Source organism: Stegostoma tigrinum, chromosome 13 (genome assembly GCF_030684315.1).
Source record: "Stegostoma tigrinum isolate sSteTig4 chromosome 13, sSteTig4.hap1, whole genome shotgun sequence".
Lineage (NCBI taxonomy): Eukaryota > Metazoa > Chordata > Chondrichthyes > Orectolobiformes > Stegostomatidae > Stegostoma > Stegostoma tigrinum.
In genome coordinates, this window is record NC_081366.1 from 70,327,201 (window position 1) to 70,346,457 (window position 19,257).

The 19,257-nt window shown below is 37.9% G+C and overlaps 1 protein-coding gene across 3 annotated transcripts in view; it reads left to right on the forward strand.

Moving 5' to 3' along the window:
• The window catches only part of clint1a (clathrin interactor 1a), a 162,792-nt gene that overhangs the window by 93,520 nt on the left and 50,015 nt on the right, over positions 1-19,257 (forward strand). For all 3 annotated transcript variants that reach the window (XM_048543311.2, XM_048543312.2, XM_059650770.1), the window contains exons 2-5: positions 3,362-3,466; positions 5,577-5,673; positions 9,723-9,831; positions 12,035-12,199. In XM_048543311.2, coding sequence (XP_048399268.1) covers positions 3,362-3,466; positions 5,577-5,673; positions 9,723-9,831; positions 12,035-12,199 — 476 coding nt within the window. The remainder of the gene's footprint in view (positions 1-3,361; positions 3,467-5,576; positions 5,674-9,722; positions 9,832-12,034; positions 12,200-19,257) is intronic.

Consider the following 19,257-nt stretch of genomic DNA (forward strand, 5'->3'; position numbering starts at 1 on the left):
TAATGGTTCCAAACCAGACAGAAGTATAGCTTAAAAGAGCACTATTCTTTCCCATGGCCCTGTGTCTCAATTTTAGACATGCACGCATCACTGCTCATACAATTTCAGAGTCTTAAAGATAGTTTCATCATCTAGGATAAAATATATTGCATGAAAACTGTGCAATTTGACACACCATCTGTATCATGCACCTGTCAAGATTTGTGCATATTTTGAACCTCTCTTAAAAGAAATCCCACTCTTTCTTCATATGTTTAATTTGTCCATTTTTTCCAAAACCAGGTTCTGGTCTCCAGTTTGCTATAGATTATTTTGAATATAATCATCCTACATGCATGGAGATATTTTTGCACTTTTGCAAAGAAACCATGCCCTTGATTACAATTCTATAACTAACAGGTGACTGACCCTAGTAGTGTATCTAGATTTCCAGAAGGTATTTAAGGCAGCCACACCAAAGGCGGCCACATAAGATAAAGTTGCACAGTAATATAGGTAATGTATTGGCATGGATAGAGGATTGGTTGACTATTAGAAAGCAAAGAGTAGGGGTAGGTGGGTGTTTTTCTGATTGGTAGTGGCTAGTCGTGTGCCGTAGGGATCGTGTTGGGACTGCAATTCTTTACAATTTACATAGATGATTTGGACTTGGGGGGCTAAGTATAGTGTGTCAAAATTTGCAGATGACATTAAGAGGAGTGGTAGAGCAAAGTGTGCAGAAGATACTGAAAGTCTACGGAGGGATATAGATAGTCTAAGTGGGTGGGCAGTTGTCTGGCAGATGGAGTACAATGTTAAGTGTGAGGTCACCCATTTCGGTAAGAATAATGGTTTTAAAAAAAAAGTACAGCATACTGCTGTGCAAAGGGATTTGGGTGTCCTTGTGCATGAATCGTGAAAAGTAGGATTGCCGATGCACCAGGTAATTAAAAAGACAAATGGAATTTTGTCATTGCTAGAGTGATGGAGTTTAAAAACAGGGAGGCTATGCTGCGGCTGTATAGGGTCCCGTTGAGGCTACACCTGGAGTACTGTACACAGTTTTCGTCTCCTTACCTGAGAAGGGATATACTAGCACTGGAGGGGATGCAGAGGAGGTTCACTCTGTTGATTCCAGAGTTGAGAGGGTTGGATTGTGAGGAGAGACTGAATAGGCCGGGATTATACTCATTGGAATTCAGAAGAAAGAGGGGAGACCTTATGGAAACATAAGATTATGAAGGGAATAGATAAGGTGGAGGCAGGGAGTTTGTTTCCACAAGCAGGTGAAACTAGGATTATGGGGCATAGCCTCGAAATAAAGGGAAGCAGATGTAGGACTGAGGTCAGAAGGAACTTCTTCACCCAAAGGGTTGTGAATCTTTGGAATTCCCTGTCCAGTGAAGTGGTTGAAGCTACCTCGCTGAATGTGTTCCAGGCTCGACTAGATAAATTTTTGAATAGTAAAGGGATTAAGGGTTATGGTGAGTGGGCGGGCAAGTTGGGGTGAGTCTCAAAAAGATCAGCTATGATCTTTTTGAATAGCAGGGCAAGCTCGAGGGGCCAGATGGCCTACTCCTGCCCTAAGTTCTTAGGTTCTTATATTCTTATGTTCTAACTCTGAGGCAAATGTGTTTTCTAACATGGGTGGAAAAAGAAAAAAGCTAGATATAAAGGCTATTTTCTGTTTTTGTTTTTATTTCTAGTCATTTGAGAGTTGAGCAACTAGCTTTATATTTTCTTCATACAGGAAGATTTGATTCTATTTTGGCTCGAGTGGGTATTTGGAAGTTTTTTTTATATTTGCCCAATGGTTAGGCCAGCACTTACTCCTTCATTCATAATTTTTCAGGGAGCTTTTACTTGATCATGTAACTCGTGATCTGGAATCACATGTAGGCCAGACCAGATGAGGATGACAGATGTCCTTCCCTAAAGGACAACAGTGAACCAAATGAGTTTTTACAACAGTCAGCAGTTGATGACATGAGCTTCTAGACTTTTCTTTTGCTCCAGATTATTTTTGAGCTCTAATTTCACTATCTGCCATGGTGGGATTCGAAACCATGTTTTTGGAACATTTTTGTCTGGTGGGAGTATGCTTTTTCTAGCAGATTTTGTATGTGTCTTCAGCTTTACCTTTTGCAGAATGGAGATACTGATATCCAGCTTTTAAATGGTTGAAGTGTAGACTATATATGATGGAAGCTAATGTCCTCCATTGTAGCTAAGGTAAACTGTTGAGACTTGAGAAGAGGGAGGAGTGTTTGTGGCAGTACTTTCTTTTTAATTTTGCAATTTGCTTCCATCAAAGCACATCTAACAGTTCAAAATCATTGCTTGCAGCAGAGAATGTTAATGGGCAAGATGCTTTGAAAGAGGAGCATGGTGTTATGGTATGAAGTCATCAATAGAATATGATATGTCATGTTACTGTATTCAAGGAAAGTAGCAAATAACAGCTGTCAAGCTTACTCATTGCATAACCAAATTTCATCAACATGATCAGGAGGGAGCCACTGTTTATAAGTGGTGAAATGGATTTCTGTGTTTTAATATTTAATTTGAAAGATTAAATATTAAAGGTGGTGTGTGTGTCAAGGTGTGAAATACAATGTAGAAGATGCAGACTGCTTCACTACTGTGGTGGGATCCAAAAGTTTAAGCAAATATGAAGAGGTGCTCATTAAATGAGAATCTGGTTTGATGATGAGCACTGAACATCATACTGGTTTTAAACTGGTGCTACAAACTAAACCGCAACCTAAGTTAGTATAATATTTAGATTTTCAAAACTGGCTTCTAAAGACTCAGCAGACTTGGATTTTTCTCTGTTGGATTTCTCTACCTTTTTGAGTTTGTTAATTTGGTAACATGCTCTGTTTTGAATTGTTAATAAAAATATGTTTCTGGGATGCTGGAATTTTTCTTTCGGTAACTAACATGATCAAAGGCTGGAACAAAACGGTCCCAGTGATTATTTCAATATTTGAAATAAATGAAATTCCCCATGCCAAAACATTTGAAAACATATGTATGAATACGACCATGAAGAAGGCATGCTATAATTATTAATATGCTACACTATTAGTATCTATTTCATTTCCTTGGATTTTTCTTTTTGAAATTGCACTAGGTCCAGCTGTGATGAAACCTACTGTATCATGGGTTATTTGATTATTCAGCAAAACTAATGGAACAGTAACACTTGATTTAAAACAAGTTAAATGTGTATTGATGTGTGCTGAACACAGCCTGACACACACAATGTTTTCCCCGCCTTAGCGAGGTATCTCATTAAAGCCGTCAGTGAGTCATTATTAAGTTTTCATGTGGTTATGTTTTGATGCTAATGTAATGTGTATGACTTGTTTCATTTCAGCACAAATGTGGTTATGAATTATTCAGAGATAGAGTCTAAGGTTCGAGAAGCAACCAATGATGATCCATGGGGACCTTCTGGGCAGCTAATGGCAGAGATCGCCAAGTATGTACTAATCTTGTTGAGCTTTAGAGGTATCTCTAAGTATGCATAATTTTACTGAATGCTTAATCTATCTGTTTAAAGCATTGATTTATTTATTGTTTGGATAAAATCTGTAATGTCACTATTTTTGTCCATTTTTAAAAAAGAAATTGAATTTGCACCATTTAATTTCACGAGTGAAATGCTATTGAATGGGTATGGGCTAGTGAAAGCACATGGGAATTTGAATACTTGATGAAGTTGCACCTGGAGCAAGCTTAACCCCATTCTTCCGGAGACTATGCAGTTTATGACTTGCTAGGTTTTATTCCTAATGGAATTGAACTGCACAAGATGAGTGAAAGGGATGTTATCACTAAGCCTACGAGCTGTTTGTGTTATCCTTACTTGTGAAAGTAAAATTTACTGTTAAAGAATGACTATTTTCATGATTTCAAAGTTTAGAAGATACTAAAAGAGATTGTTTTCTTCAAAGTGCACAATTTTTTACTGTTTATGGAAGTTAGCAAGTTACTGTTTATGAAATAACTGTACTAATTACATCATTATGCACAATATACAAATAGCTGAAAACAACCATGTGATTGAACACACTCTACTGCCTCAAGTTTATTTAATTTACTGTGTTTAAGCTCATTTTCGACTACAGCTGGACAGGACTCAATGCTTCAAATTCGTCCCATCACTACCAATGATGAACCTGCAACCAGTAATGTTTTACCTTTGTGTAATGCATCTGAGCTTTCTCTAGACACAATCCAAAGTTTGCTAAATTGTAGTATGTTGCATAAACAAAGATAAAATTTCATATGCATCTTCATGTTGAGCAGAGTAATGTGGTTAAGACTCTCAAGCTATGGTTAAGAATTTATTTTGGTGATTCAAATCAGCTTTTAACAGAGGGAAGTGTTTTCTTGAATTTTTTGGGATCACTACTTTGAATTCTGATAAAACTAATAGTTGCTAAGTTTCTCTATCATATTTTTTTTTAAAAAGTCACGACAAGTAATGCCTCAGTCTGTCAACCTATTGTAGCAAACAGTGGTTGATCAAAATTAAAATTAGATGGCCTCATGTAATGTTTCACTATAATTGTTGATATCTACCCCCTTCACCCTGCATTGAGGAGCAGCATCAAGTTCTGTTCGCGACATAATTGGTTGAAGCATCACAGATGCTGATCCTGCAGTTTGGTGTGCGACAAATGTCTTTGCAGTATTTATTCAGATGCAGTATTTTTGATTAGATGGTGATATAAACGTAGAGGTAGGAGTAGGAGGAAAGTTAACTAGCGACACTCATTTATTCCAAGCAATCAGAATACCAAAGATGTGGTTGTTCATTTAGATTAGGCTTGTGCATGTAATAATCAGCTTAAGAGTTCTGTATTGGAGTTAGCGAAAAATAGTTTTAGTAAAACTATGTTACTTTATTATTTGTCCCCATTATCCTGTCCCATTCCCCATTGCCATCATCACCATCCATCATGTCTATTAAGAAAATAATTAGGTTGTGTCTTAACAACATGCTTTCCAGGGCAGTAAGCGCTTTTCATGAGCAACAAGGAAAAAAAATGACACATTTATGTACACATTTTGCAAAATACCGTGTTTAACACAGGATCGCAAGGTGATCTGACTGTGGCTTTTGTCTTCTCCATGATTTAAAGCTGGAATGCAAATGGGTCTAAAACCAACGAAGGACCCAGCTTGTATCTGCAATTCACCCTACACCATCTGTTACATATGTAATAATGCTAAATATTTGATATGCTGTACGTCAGATCAACACACAGGACTCTTAGTAGCCACCTGGGGTTCTGCTGGGTCATTTTTCTTTCTTGTTAATGTACTGACAATAATTTGTGGCATTGCTTGATTCATAATATCTGTTTGTAAAAGGAAATGTGTTAGCCAAACCTATTCTGCCACCTACAGCCAGTCCTTATTTATTGCTTGTGTTCTGGGAGCATAAGCACCCACAGCAATTTCCTTTTTTATGAGTAAAAATAGAACAAAGTAAACGCCCAAGGTTCCACTCTCACACTGTTTTTACTTTGTTTTCTTTGTTTACATATATTGGATCTGCTAAAACTGTTTTTTTATTGTAGGTCTACATTTATGTATGAACAGTTTCCTGAAGTTATGAACATGCTTTGGACTCGTATGCTTAAAGATAATAAAAAGAACTGGAGGCGGGTCTATAAGGTGGCGTAACAAAGTATTTCTTTCTCATTTCATGGCACGTCTAATTTGAACTTCCTAAATTTATAAATAAACTTCTTTCTCTTTATGGAATATCACATGGAGTTTAACGTATTGCAGAAAACAAAGGACATTTCATTGTTCTGTTTTGACATTGAAAAATTGACTAAAGAAATTTAATATTTGTGCTGTCGAAACCATCTGCCAAATAGTAGCACAATCTGTCTCAAATTCATGATCTCACAATGATTTAAATGCTTAAATCTCAAGTGATTTACATCACATCATTCAGTATATTCTATGCTGTTAGGTTTTTTCCCCACTTTAAATCTTCGGGAGGTTTTTTGCCCATTTTTTAAAGATGCACAGCAATGTGATCTTTACCATTTTAAAGCAAAATTGAAGCAGATTTAGGGAAATTTCACTACTTAAGTAACTGTATGGAACTTCATTGCACAATAGCACTTCAACTCCAACTCCAAGTGGATAAAAACAACCATGTTTTATTTTATTGCCTGTAGAGGTGGTGTTTGATTTTTAAATTTCATTAGCAGTTGTGTGAGGATTGCTGGGAGCGCTAAATATTGTTGCCCATTCTTAAGTGGCTGATGGTAAACAACTTTCTTGAACCACTGCAGTTTGTTCATAGTGCAGTTAGGAAGGGTGCTCCAGGATTTTGACCGAGTGCCTTGAAGGAGATGTGATAAATTTACAAGTCTAGATGATTTGTGTCTTGGAGAGGAACTTGGATGAAATGGTGTTCCTGTGTTTACATCTCTTGCCCTTCTAGACGGTTGAGGTCATAGCTTTGGAAGGTGCTACTAAGGAGACTAGACGAGTTGCTGCAGTGCATCTTGTAGATGTGCACACTGCTGGCACAGCAACTGGAGGAATGAATGAATGTTGAGGCAGAGGAGAGCATGTGAAATTGAAGCATGTGTTCTAGTTTTCTCTTATTTGAAGACGAATCCATTTTTAATTTTCTTAACTAAAAGGGATATATGTCAAGTTAATTTCTGTAAATCCCTGTTTATTAAATATTGTATTGGATTTGAAGTCTCACACCATAATACTCATGCTTTTTTATTACTTTGTGGGATGTCAGCATCACTGGCTAGGACAATATTTATTACATAGGAACATGAGAACATGGAGCAGGAGTAGGCCATCTGGCCCCTTGAGCCTGCCCTGCCGTTTAATAAGATCATAGCTGATCTTTGAGACTCAGCTCCACTTACCCACCCATTCACTGTAACCCTTAATTCCTTTACTGTTCAAAAATTTATCCAGCCTTCCCTTAAAAACATTCAGTGAGGTAGCTTCAACTGCTTCACTGGGCAGGGAATTCTACTGATTTATAACCCTTTGGGTGAAGAAGTTCCTCCTGACCGCAGTCCTACATCTATTTTCCTTTATTTTGAGGCTATGCCCTCTAGTCCTACTTTCACCTGCTAGTGGAAACAACCTCCATTCCTCCACCTTGTCTATTCCATTCATAAACTTCTATGTTTCTATAAGATCTCCCGTCATTCTTCTGAATTCCAATGAGTATAATCTGAGTCTAGTCAGTCTCCCTTCATACTCCAGCCCCCTCAACTCTGGAATCAACCGAGTGAATCTCCTCTGCATCCCCTCCAGTTACCCATCCCTGATTGTCTGAAGAGGGTGATGCTGAGTTGCCTCCTTGAACTGCTGCAGTCCTTGGTGCTGTTCAGAAGGAAGTTTCCAGGATTTTGTCTCAGCAGTAGTGAAGGAAATTGCAATACACTTCAAAAATCAAAAAATGTGTATTGCTTGGAAGGAACTTGCAGATAGTGCTCCCGTGCTTTGTTTGCCCTTGTCCTTCATTGTGGTAGAGGTCATGGTTTTGAAATCTACCATGCAGTGCCATGTCAGACACATTTAGCATTAAACAGTCCAGAAGTCCTAGTTAACAGTTACCCCTAACCAATATCAACCTGTCTTATAAAAAAAAATTATTGCAGTTGCTCGTGGGACTTTGCCACACACTGTCTGCAGCTGCATTCCCCCATGTTGTAAAAATGATTTTGTTTCAAATAGTCCATCATTGTCTGTTAAACACTTTTTGAATCTTCTCGAATTTGCAATAGGTAAAATACAGATAATTCTTTTACTTCCCATACTTTACCAAATTGCTCAAACAATTGTGCAGCTTTTAAACCTTTCACAAGGTAAGGTTTTTTTTTCTTCATTGAAGTAGACACATCTGTTCATTTGGAACAGAATTTTAATGAAGATCCCTCCCCTATCACATGAAAAGGAAATGTGATTGTTTCTGATTTTGAGGTGTGCCGATCTTTCCCCACCATACTTGTATGCAATATTCAGAAGGTTGAAACTAGGTTATTTTAGAAGGCTTCAAATAAAGAAAGCACATTACACCTTGTGCATAGTTTGAATATGTAAGTTTTAAAGAGTCAATTCAGGTACTTTTGTCTTATTATTCAGTTATGGATGTAATGTGCAATGTTTTAGTAGAACTTTTTTAAAAATCTGTTCATAAAGCAGTGCCCCCTGTGTCTTTTTGCTTAATAACATTAAAACACGGAATTAATATTCCTGTAAGTGTAACAGACAACTGCAGTAATCCCCAATGCTTTTCACTGCTGAGACTCTATGATAAACAGCCGCAGATGGTAATTAACGAGGTTCAAATGCTCCAGATTATTATTTAGTCTGTTGAAAAAAATACAAAGCTTACAGTATTTATCTCCGAATGTGTTAAATCTTAACTGGATTTTTAAAACTTCCAACACTTGTCAACGTAAGATGCAATGTGCAAATATATATTCATTATTGGAATTTTTTAATTGATTTGCAGTACTGTTTAAATTGGATGGTATCAAATTTATAAGAGTACACTTTTAAAAACAATATCCCTACAAGATGATTGTTTTCAAAACCAAATTTTACACAAAATAATTAGATTACTTAATTTTTTCAGTTGGACCCTTTTAAACTAACAACATACTTTGTTCACCCTTCAATCTAAAGCTCCACTTTGTCAAGATGACAACTTTCAAAGTTGCTGTTTAAAGAAAATCTCACTTTCTGTGCATGCAGTGACCATTATGACAGACTGGGATCTGAGATGGCTGTGTATTTCCTCAACCTCCCACTGTTATTGTGCAAGCTTTGAGCTGTTTCAATTACGGGTTGTCGCAGAAGCTCAGAATATTATGTAGTGTTGTCATTTTGTAGATTTTTATTTTTTTGTAATACATGCTTGTCTTTTTGGTGTCAACTGTAATGAAATTTGAGATTAAGAAGAAGTCCTGTACCTGAGGAGAAACTCCCTAATGACTAGTTGACTGCTGATCTATGCTTCATAATTCAAAAAATGATTTGTTGGTTTACATTATGTGGCAGGTTTGACACATTGTTTGATGGTGGATCTAACTTTCTTTATTTGTCAAGGAGGGGTGTCAAATGCATTCATTAAAGAAGGCACAAAGTATTTTGTTTTCACCGAATGGTACTGGTGTAAGAGATCAGTTTATGGATGTTAAGTTTTGCAACAACACATTTCCCGGCACACATGTTTCTCTTTTCAGTCCTTCGATATTAGAATTTTAAGTTGCTGTGTGTAGTGATAGGGCCTTGGAAATACTGCCGTCATTGTGCAGGGGCTTGGTGTCAAGTGGAAGGGTATGTTTTCCAGTTATTACAAGTAATAACAAATAAATATTTTCTGTATGCACTGACTAATTGGCAGACCAGGTCACTGTTTTACCATCTCACTCAAAGAATGCTGCTAATTAGTATGTTGTGAATGTGTCAATATCTCTTTAATCTTAACTTGTGTGCTAGGCAAATTTATTTATGTTCTGTTCAGTTGGTAAACTAATCACGCAGCTGTCAATTTTGATTTGTGCTGGGAATTCCTCCCACTGACTGCTGACATTCACGGTACTTTATTAATGCAGAAAGCAATCATTGCAATGTGGCAGGGTGTGACTTTGTTCTCACAAACATGAAACACTTTTCTCTCATCGTGTTTTATTTTCTTTCTCCTCCTCCTCCGTTTACAGTCTCTGCTTCTTTTGGCTTACCTCATAAGAAATGGGTCAGAACGAGTAGTTACCAGCGCCAGAGAACACATCTATGATTTGCGGTCGATGGAGAACTACCATTTTGTAGGTGAGCAACCCTCAGTGCTAGGGAGCAAAACAAAAAGCTTTGAGCAAATTATAACAGCAAGCAGAGTTGTCAGTCACCTCAGCCAGTAGATCAGTTTCCTTCACTAATTAGAATGTGACTAGTGGCACTATCTGAAGTGTACAGAATCTGAGATTTGGGGGCCCTAGAGTATTAATTAGCGAAGACAAGAACTCACAGAAAGGACATGGTAATAACAACACAACTAGCACAACATGAGTGCTCAGGTTTTTCTTTTTAAAAAAAAACACAACAGCTATGACTCCCCTGTGATACTCATAAAGAAATTGCCTTAATTACACAGGAAGGAAAGGTTATACACCAACACAGACTAATCTGTTTGAAGAAGCAAGGATATCTGCAAATAATACTTGCAGTGCAGTGCCAACAAGGCCATGTTTTTATTGTTTTGACATTAAAGTCAAATCTTGAAGCCTGAAATAAAACTGATATTATTAGACTTTGTCACATGTAGATGTACAGCCTAATAACGCAGGTACCTTTTCTAATATATGGACACATTTTGCTAGATCAACAGAAATGTTCAAATGCAGGTCTATAGTTCAATTTAGGCAGAAGTAGTTATCAAAAATTGTCATTTAATTATTTATCTAATTAATAAAACAGCTAATTTTGTATAGGCAGTTTCTTGAAAAATGTAATTGCTATAGCTGCATGACACTTTGTTCATTCTGAAATTATAAACCCATGCCATTTTTCTTTCAATTTGTATTTTTTAAAAGAAAAACACATATATTGAATGACAGTTGCTTCAAACCTGATATTTCGTGACAAAGGAATTGAATACCTAGACAAGGTTTCACATTTCACATTATGCATGACAATCGGTTGTTATCTAAGAAATGTTTATTCACAGGAATTAGGATATTGTTTTCCTAGAATCGTCTGCGGATGTTAAAACATGTGGATTGGTATCATGAAAAGAAAATAGGTGATTTGCAGAAGAACAGAGGTTTGGATGCATGAGTCATGAGAGGGAAGTGGAGAAAATTAGTTCCATAGTTTGGAATACTAGTGGTTTAAAACTTGCCTGTTCACCCAGCCTCATGCTATCTTCGTTGTGAAATTTTCTGCCAAGCTGCAAATGCTCCCTGAGCATGCTCAAGTGGAGAGGCCTTCTATGTAATTATGGAGTGATGGAAAACAGTACAATTGGCTTCTGGAAGCACGTTGAAAGTTGAATCCAGAAGTGTGATCGTGGACTTGGTGAGATGGAAGCTAGGGCTGATGGATAGGAGCCTCCCTTTCCCAATGGTGTCTACTCAGCTTGAACTTTACTGCGCTCGCTTTCTCTCACTGCCTGGTCCCCTCCAGATTTATGCTGCCTGGAAAGGAGCCCTTCCTCTACGTGGGGTGCTGTACCAGAAGAAGGGGCTGTTGCATCTGTTCTGTTGTTTCTGCAGGTCCATTCTGCCAACTCATCATGCGAGTTCCAGAAACTCAGCAGCCAGCATGGCAAACTGGCTCAGGGAACGCCTCCTTTTTACTCAGTGTGAAGGCTGGAGAGGACCAGATGGCAAGGCAGCAGCTGAGGCATGACACTGGGGAGGAGAGGTTCCTGTTGGTGAATCTCCCAGGCCCCAGCTTCCTACCCAGATCCCTCCCCATCCTCAGCAAGTGGAAAGGGTAGCAATGTCAGCAACATATACACAGCTGTGACAACCTCAAAGAGGGCCTTCTGTTCGTGCACTGCAGCTGATGGAACATGATGTCAACAACGTGGACAAATACGTTTTGGAATTTTGTCGTCAGATGATAGACTGAAGTCATGGTAACAGTTGCCCCTTTGGTCCAGCTAGTCCATGCTGACCATGTTCCCAACTAAATTAGTCTCACTTAGCTGCGTTTGGCCCATAGCCCTTTCCTGGTCATGTACTTACCCAGATATCTCTTAAATGTTGTAAATGTACCGGTATCCTCCACTTCAGGTATTTTTAATTAACTCGTTCCGACATCTGGAACAGATGAGACTTGAACCCAGGCCTTCTGGCCCGAAGGTATGGACAATTTCACTGCACCAAAGTGTCCTTAGATGGTGCTTCGATATTTGTTGTAAACTTAACCCAGATACTGGCCAACTAGATTTCATGTTGCCTTTTTGTTTTGTTCATAGATGTAATTTATTAAATGTTCTTATTCACCTGATTTTCACTTTTGATCTCAGATGAGAATGGAAAGGACCAAGGAATAAATGTGAGACAGAAGGTAAAAGAATTGGTGGATTTTATACAGGATGATGATCGGCTACGGGAAGAACGGAAGAAAGCCAAGAGAAACAAAGACAAATACATTGGAATGTCTTCAGACAGTTTGGGAGGCTTTAGATATAGTGAGTACTATGTTATTTAATGCAAATAGAAAAAGATGAAGTGTTAAGCACCCAACCTTCAAGTTTTTGTTTTGGAAGTTCTGCCTCGATACAGAAGAGGCACTAAAATACAACTGGGCTATTTGCATTTTTGAAACAAAGATTTCAAACCTAACTTTGAAATGTTTGACCTACATTCTAAACAATCTCTTGCATGTGCTTTAACTTGCACAATTAATTGGATACAGCAAGGTATTTTCAAGTTATAGAATTATAGCAACCCTTCACCATTAAAATTTTAACTGTCTATATGTTTTGATTTGTTCAGCAAATGCTGGAAGGATTTATACTAGTTTAGTTGTTTGCCTAATTACAAGTACACATCTGAAAATTGTAGGAATTCTGTTTTTGTTGATGCACACGCCAACTAGAGACACACACCTTCTGTGGGCTGACTATTTGGGTTAGTGAAATGTACGGGCAGCCTCAGTCCAAAACTTAATGGACATGGACCTACAGTGCAGAATTGCTTCTACTTGACATTTAATTGCCATTGTCACTTGCTTATTGTGGCTTATGTGAGGAATGGGACAGATGTCAAACAAGTGCAAAAGATGGCAATGTAGAGGAAGTTTTCCTTTTTTGTTTGGCACTGCAACTGACTCTGGAGCATAAGCTGACACATGGTGCCTGAAATTAGGTTCATGATGCCTGAAATTATCATCTGCATTGAATTCTTTGTTTTATAGTTTAATTTAAACGAAATCAATACTTTGCATGAATTATACTATAAGCTGCTGCTGAGAGATAGCAAGAACTGCAGATACTGGAGTCTGAGATAAGTGTGGAACTGGAGGAACGGAACAGGCCAGGCAGCATCAGAGGAGCAGGAAGAAGAGTTCCGACCTGAAACGTCAATGTTACTGTTCCTCTGATGCTGCCTGGCCTGCTGTGATCCTCCAGCTCCACAATGTGTTATCTCTAGGCTGCTGCTGGTAATTTTACTATCTTCTCCATTCAATTACGCTGATAGCTTAATTGTACAATCTCTGCACGTCAAAATATTTTTACCTAACCATATTACCCTTCAACCAATTTCTATAATCGCTTTGTATTCCCTCTTCATTCTTGGAAATAGTGAGCATAATCCCCTGGCCTTTTGTTCCTTCAAGTAGCTGTTCTGCGCCTGAGAGCTCAGACTGAGAGAACCAGTGATCGAAAGAACATAGTTATCCTTAGAGGTCATCACTGCATATGCATTTGTCTGTCTTTTTCCAACAAAGATCGTGATATACTTGCAAGGAGTGGCACTATTAAGTGACACATCGTGCCTGTTGGAAGTGGAGGGTTTCTGCGTGTTATGTAAGTAGAGGATTGCACTTGTCTGTACTGGATCTCTAAGGCTGAATTGTCTGCTGGTACCAATGGGTGTAAGCTTTCACCTTTACAGCAGGGACACGGTTATTGAGCATGTTCAAGACAGTGACCATTTTCTAGATATTGATGACATCAAGAGATGTGAGAATAATTTGGGGAAAATGGCAAGATGGTTGAGATCAATGATCTAGATGAATTGTAGAATTGACTGGTGGGGTCAAATGGCCTGTCCCTGCTCTTCTTTCTGACGGCCTTAGTGCATTACAGCATAGTTTACACCTAAATTACTTTGCAAGAATACACTCTACATGTATGAATTCTATTCTGCTTTATGTTTCTCAATATTTGGATAGCTAATATTACCATGAGCTAATACAGTACTCTCATTGCATGATGCGTTGTATTTCAGCATTTCATAATGTTCCAAATTTTAAAAATAGTGGTTGAATATTCCCAATTATGGCTGGGTTGTTGTAGGGAAATGGTACGTGAAGTTCAAAGAGGCCTGTTGAAAGGGTTACAGGGCACGGAGACAACCTCTTTTTTTCCACTGGACGACTGACCGAAGATTGAATTTGGTCTGGCACTAGGTGACCAGGCCACCCAACATGGAGCAGACATGGAGAAAATAAAACTTTGTTGTCCAAAACTTGTTAAGAAAACTGTTCAGATTTGACAAGTGGCTTATGTATGTTTGCAGGCTGAAACACGCAAAGGGTTACCTTCTGCAAAGGATAAGTGATAGCATTAGGTATTCTTTAGTTCATTATCTGATTGTGTGCTTTTTGTAAAATGTGCCTTGGGATGTTTTGTCTGTGCTCTCGTCTTAGAATGTGCTTGGATGCTCCTCATGGAGCTTGTAGTCATGCACAGCAATATGTGCATGTGTTATTATTTTATTTGGGATTGTTAAATACAAACAGACATTGATGTTCTTTTTCAGGATTTATCTGCCAGTAAGTTGTCAGCATAAGAACAGAGAGGCTGTTTGTTTAGGCTCTGGTTTTGGTGCTTTCAAGTCGTGGATTTTATTTAAACCGAAATTCACTATCCTGCCAACACTAATTAAAAGGCTTAAATTGAAGTAACTTTTGTACAAATGACAGCCTAACTCTTGGTTTTAAAAGGTTAATTTCGATTTGAAGTTTTAGGATTTATATATCGTAAGCCTGTTTTTATCAAATTCTGGGAATTGAATAGAGCTTATGCATTCTGGTAATTATTTTATTAATTTGAAATCTCATGAATAAACATTTGTACACCCAGTTTAGTTTCTCCCAAGTTCAGAGAGTCTCCAGACTTGATTGGGTAATTATCATCTTATAACAAAATATTCATCTATACAAAATGAAAGACTTTCTTCTGCAAAGACCAGTTTTTTTAATTATGAAGATGGTTCGCAGTGTTTCACGTTTTCATGTTCTGAGACATTCTGAATCCACATTGGCTTTTAAAATCCAAATTAGTTCAATTTTCATTGTATTTTCAAAAAATCTAATGTTTGCTTTTGTTTTTGATTTTTTTTAAAATTCCAAATCTCTCTCGAAAATGAAACTGCATTTGCTTAAATAGTATAATAGCTGTTTGTATATTTTGCTTAAAAAGTGGTATATTGCTGTAGCCTTTTGTCTTGCACTCATTGGGACAAACGCACGAATGCCAAAGTTTAAACAATCCCAGCAATTTATGCTGCTGAAGAAAAAGGTGCCAGTTGATTGGCTCCGCAAAGGCATTGCCATGGGAAAAAGTAAGAAATTTTCAAAGTTCTTTGATAACTCGGAAGAGACACAGAGTTTGAACATGTTCTTCTTGTTTGCATTAAGAAAAAGGTCCCAGTGCATGAGCATATAGCACTTGTAGCAATCCTAAATGAACTGTTACATGCTTGACTAATTATTGAATTCCACTGTAACTATTCATGCTTTCAAAATTGGGCAGCACATACTGAACAATCACAGGATCATATCTGGCAAGAGATGTTTTCCTTTGAGGTTTTCAAACATTATCTGGTTGAGTATGCCTGTGCTCTGTTCCAGAAGTAACCAAAGGAATGTGCTTTTTGAATCAATCAGGCAATTGTCGGCAACATACTATACAAGCTTTAAAAAATAAATTTACTAAATTAAACCCCTATGAAACACCAGAACTTTTTGTTTTGGCTGCAGTTTGATTTGTTACACTTCTTCATCTGCTTTAAGCAAAGGGTGTCAGTTGACATTGACGTTTTCTCACGAGATGTGCCAAATCTCTCTCCTTGCTTTTGTGTCAACCCATTGTGTATATTAACCTTCCAGCCATAAGGCTTGTTTTGGGAATCAGTTAGTCATTGTATCCACCAAATGTTTTCACAATGGCACAAATTAACATTAAGAAACCAAAAATAGGACAAACGTCTTATAACAAAGTGTATCAAGGCAGAGGAGAGTGAAAGATTAGGCATATTTGAAGGATGAATGTGCATGGAAGGAATTGTTTAGATAGCTTACTTAATTGTGAAACAAAATGTTTAAACAAAATTGGGGGTGTGTGGTGAAGAATATGAATGAGAACTTCATTATGCAGGGACTAATAATGATCTGGAACTCACTGCATATGCCATAATTAGTCTGTGATTTGGAACTTAACACAGAAATAGCTCAGCTTTGGATGGGCGCGAGTTTATGGAGAGGATACATGAGAAAATAGCTTTTGAGAGCAGTAAATTAGAGGTAATAGAAACGTAAAGGAGGGTTTTAGTGGCAATGAGCTTGGGCATGTGTGAAAATAGTTGAGGTGAATGCAGAAAATCTTGGTGGTCAAGTGAATGTGTCTTAACAGCATGCCAAGTTTCTTTGGACCATCCAGTCTCTGATAATGGCCCAAGAGAAGGATGGAGTCACTGGCAAGGGAATGGAGGTTGTGATGGGGATTGAAGCCAGTGGGTTCTGCTGTTTTACAAGTTTTTTGTTTGGAGACTTCTAGTCATTTAGTACTAAACCACCTCTTGGTATTTGTTGAAAGAGGAATGGAATACAAAAGGAGAGAGGTTTCACTGGTTAAGGTTCTCAATGCGACCACATCAACAGAGCTGTGTACAGGTTTGATCTTGTTTGGAAAAAAGATTAAATTGGATTAGAAGCAATTTGGAAAATTCACTCGGTTTGTTCCTGGGATGAAAAACTTGTCATGAGCTGAAATGTTTATCTGCTTGGCCTACATACATTGGAGTTTTGAAAAATGAGAGATGATTTTATCAAAAAGTGTAAGCTTGTGAGGGAACTTGATGGGGTCAATATCAGGAGAATTTGCCTTTTATGTGGAAAAATGAGAACTAAAGGATGCAGTGTAAAAATGAGAGTTCTGTTTTAAGATTTAAGATGAGAAAGCAGTTCATCTGTGGAATTCTCTTGCCCAGAACACAGTGGAGGTTGGGTAATTGAAATTATTCAAGGCTGAGTTAGATTTTTGATGGCCAAGGGAATTGGGGATTATGGCGACGGGCAAGAGTGTGAAGTTGAGATCACAATCTGATCAGCCATGACCTTATTCAGTAATAGGGTTGATTGGTTTATCCTTGCCCCAGAACCCTAATGAGCTGATGTTTTTTTTTCTGTTTCTGCTCAATTTATGAAAATTCATAACATTTGGACACATCAACTTTGAACATGTTCAGTTGACAATACCCCAGCTCCTGGTGATGAGAGACAGGTTCAGTTTTCTTGGCTCGTGTTGAGCAGCTTTGAGCAGTGGTATGACAAAATCATCCAGTGCGCTTGATAATTACCTAGTGACCAGCTGGAATCCGACTGTTGATTTCAGGTTTGAACATAATCATTTTATCTGTGATAGAACAACCAGTAAATACTTGAATATCTACCAATTGAACTATCAAACTAATGCAGAAACATGGGTAATTGGATTCCAGTGTGCTATAAGAGCAGAGAGAAAATGTTATGGAGTGAGGGAGAAGCAGGGGTGACTACTTGGGTTTATTGTATTTCACTAAAATTGCAGATGTTTGTTTCTGATAACTGATAAATAATATAATTTGTTATTTACATAAGAGTCCGAAATATTGTTTACATACTTTGGATTGTGAAACGTGTTTCGTGCCACATTATGATGAAGTGACAATTACTGTCATTTATTCTCTCCTAGATAGTACAGTTTATTATCTTTACTCGATTTACAGTAGCACAGTCAGCTGTCGAGATTACATGCACTAAGCAATAAGAGATAATTGATTAGATTTGTGCTGCAAATTTAGCCTGTCTTTCTGAGTTCCCCACAATGTCACTTACTTAATTATTCATAAGATTCACTTATTTTCTTTCCCTGTTAGATGGCTGCATAATCAGGCTGGCAGAAAAATTGAATTAGGGTGAGAGAGCATTGTACCATGATAGGGTCAAGCAGTACAGAAGCATCTTACATCATTTAAGTGTTCAGTTTATAGGGCTGCATTGTCGATTTAAAAATAACATACCCAATATAACCTGGCTCAAATAACCACACTGTTGTTCAGTTTTGAACTGTATAATAGAAATTAATTGCTGAGACCAATGTGAACTATTCATAATTTCAAACAGCATTCCTTCACTGCCACAGTGGAATCTACCCATTACTTTAATGTAAAATTAACAGACCCAGGAATAAATGCGTTTGACTTTTAATTTGTTCAAGAGGTATGGATATCACCAGAATTGGCAATAAATATTCACCAGTTTTTAATTGTCATTGAGAAGGAGATGCAGAGTTTCTGAACTTGCGCTGTGCTGTGAAGTGGGGAGTTCCTGGATTCGTCAGTGCCTTGAATATAGAAGTTGGGAGGTCATGCTGCAGCTGTACAGGACATTGATTAGGCCACTTTTGGAGTACTGCATTCAGTTGTCGTCTCCCTGCTGTAGGAAAGGTGATGTGAAACTTGAAAGGATACAGAAAAGATTTACAAGGATGTTGCCAGCATTGGACGTTTAGGGCTGCAGGGAGAGGCTGAATAGGCTGGAGCTATTTTCTCTAGAGTGTTGGAGTCTCAGGGTGACCGTTTTTTAGAGGTTTATAAAATCATGAGGGGAATGGATAGAGTGAATAATCAAGGTTTTGGTTTTCCCCAGGGTAGGGGAATCTAAAACTAGAGGGCATAGGTTTAATGTAAGAGGAGAAAGATAGGAAAAAGGACCCAAGGTGCAACTTTTTCACACAGGATGGGCTACCAGAGGAAGTAGTGAAGGGCTGGTATAATTGCAACATTTAAAATGGATCTAGATAGGTATAAGACCAGGAAATGTTTAGAGGGATATGGGCCAAATGCTGGCAAATGGGAGTAAATTAATACAAGATATCTGGTCGGAATGGTCAAGTTGGAATGAGGGGTCTGTTTCTGTGCTGTATGTTTCTGACTCTATTTTAATCCAATGACAGTTAAATCATTTAATATATAGCAATTTATTTCCAAGGCAGTATATGCCAAAAGACTTGGAGAGGAGCTGTTGTACAGATAACTGTTGCTTAGCTAGCTAATGTTTTTGAGGAAAACCTGTGTTAGCATTTCTTGTCTGTAACTTTTATACTGGAAATCTATGGGCTTCCTTGAGCCAAACCAACCCAAAACTCACTTTTAAAAAAGACAAAAGTAAAGATGCCAGAGTCCTGTTGGACCATAGGGATGCGCTCTCATTTATGACCTCCAAATGGAAGGAATGTCATCGACATAACTGAAGATG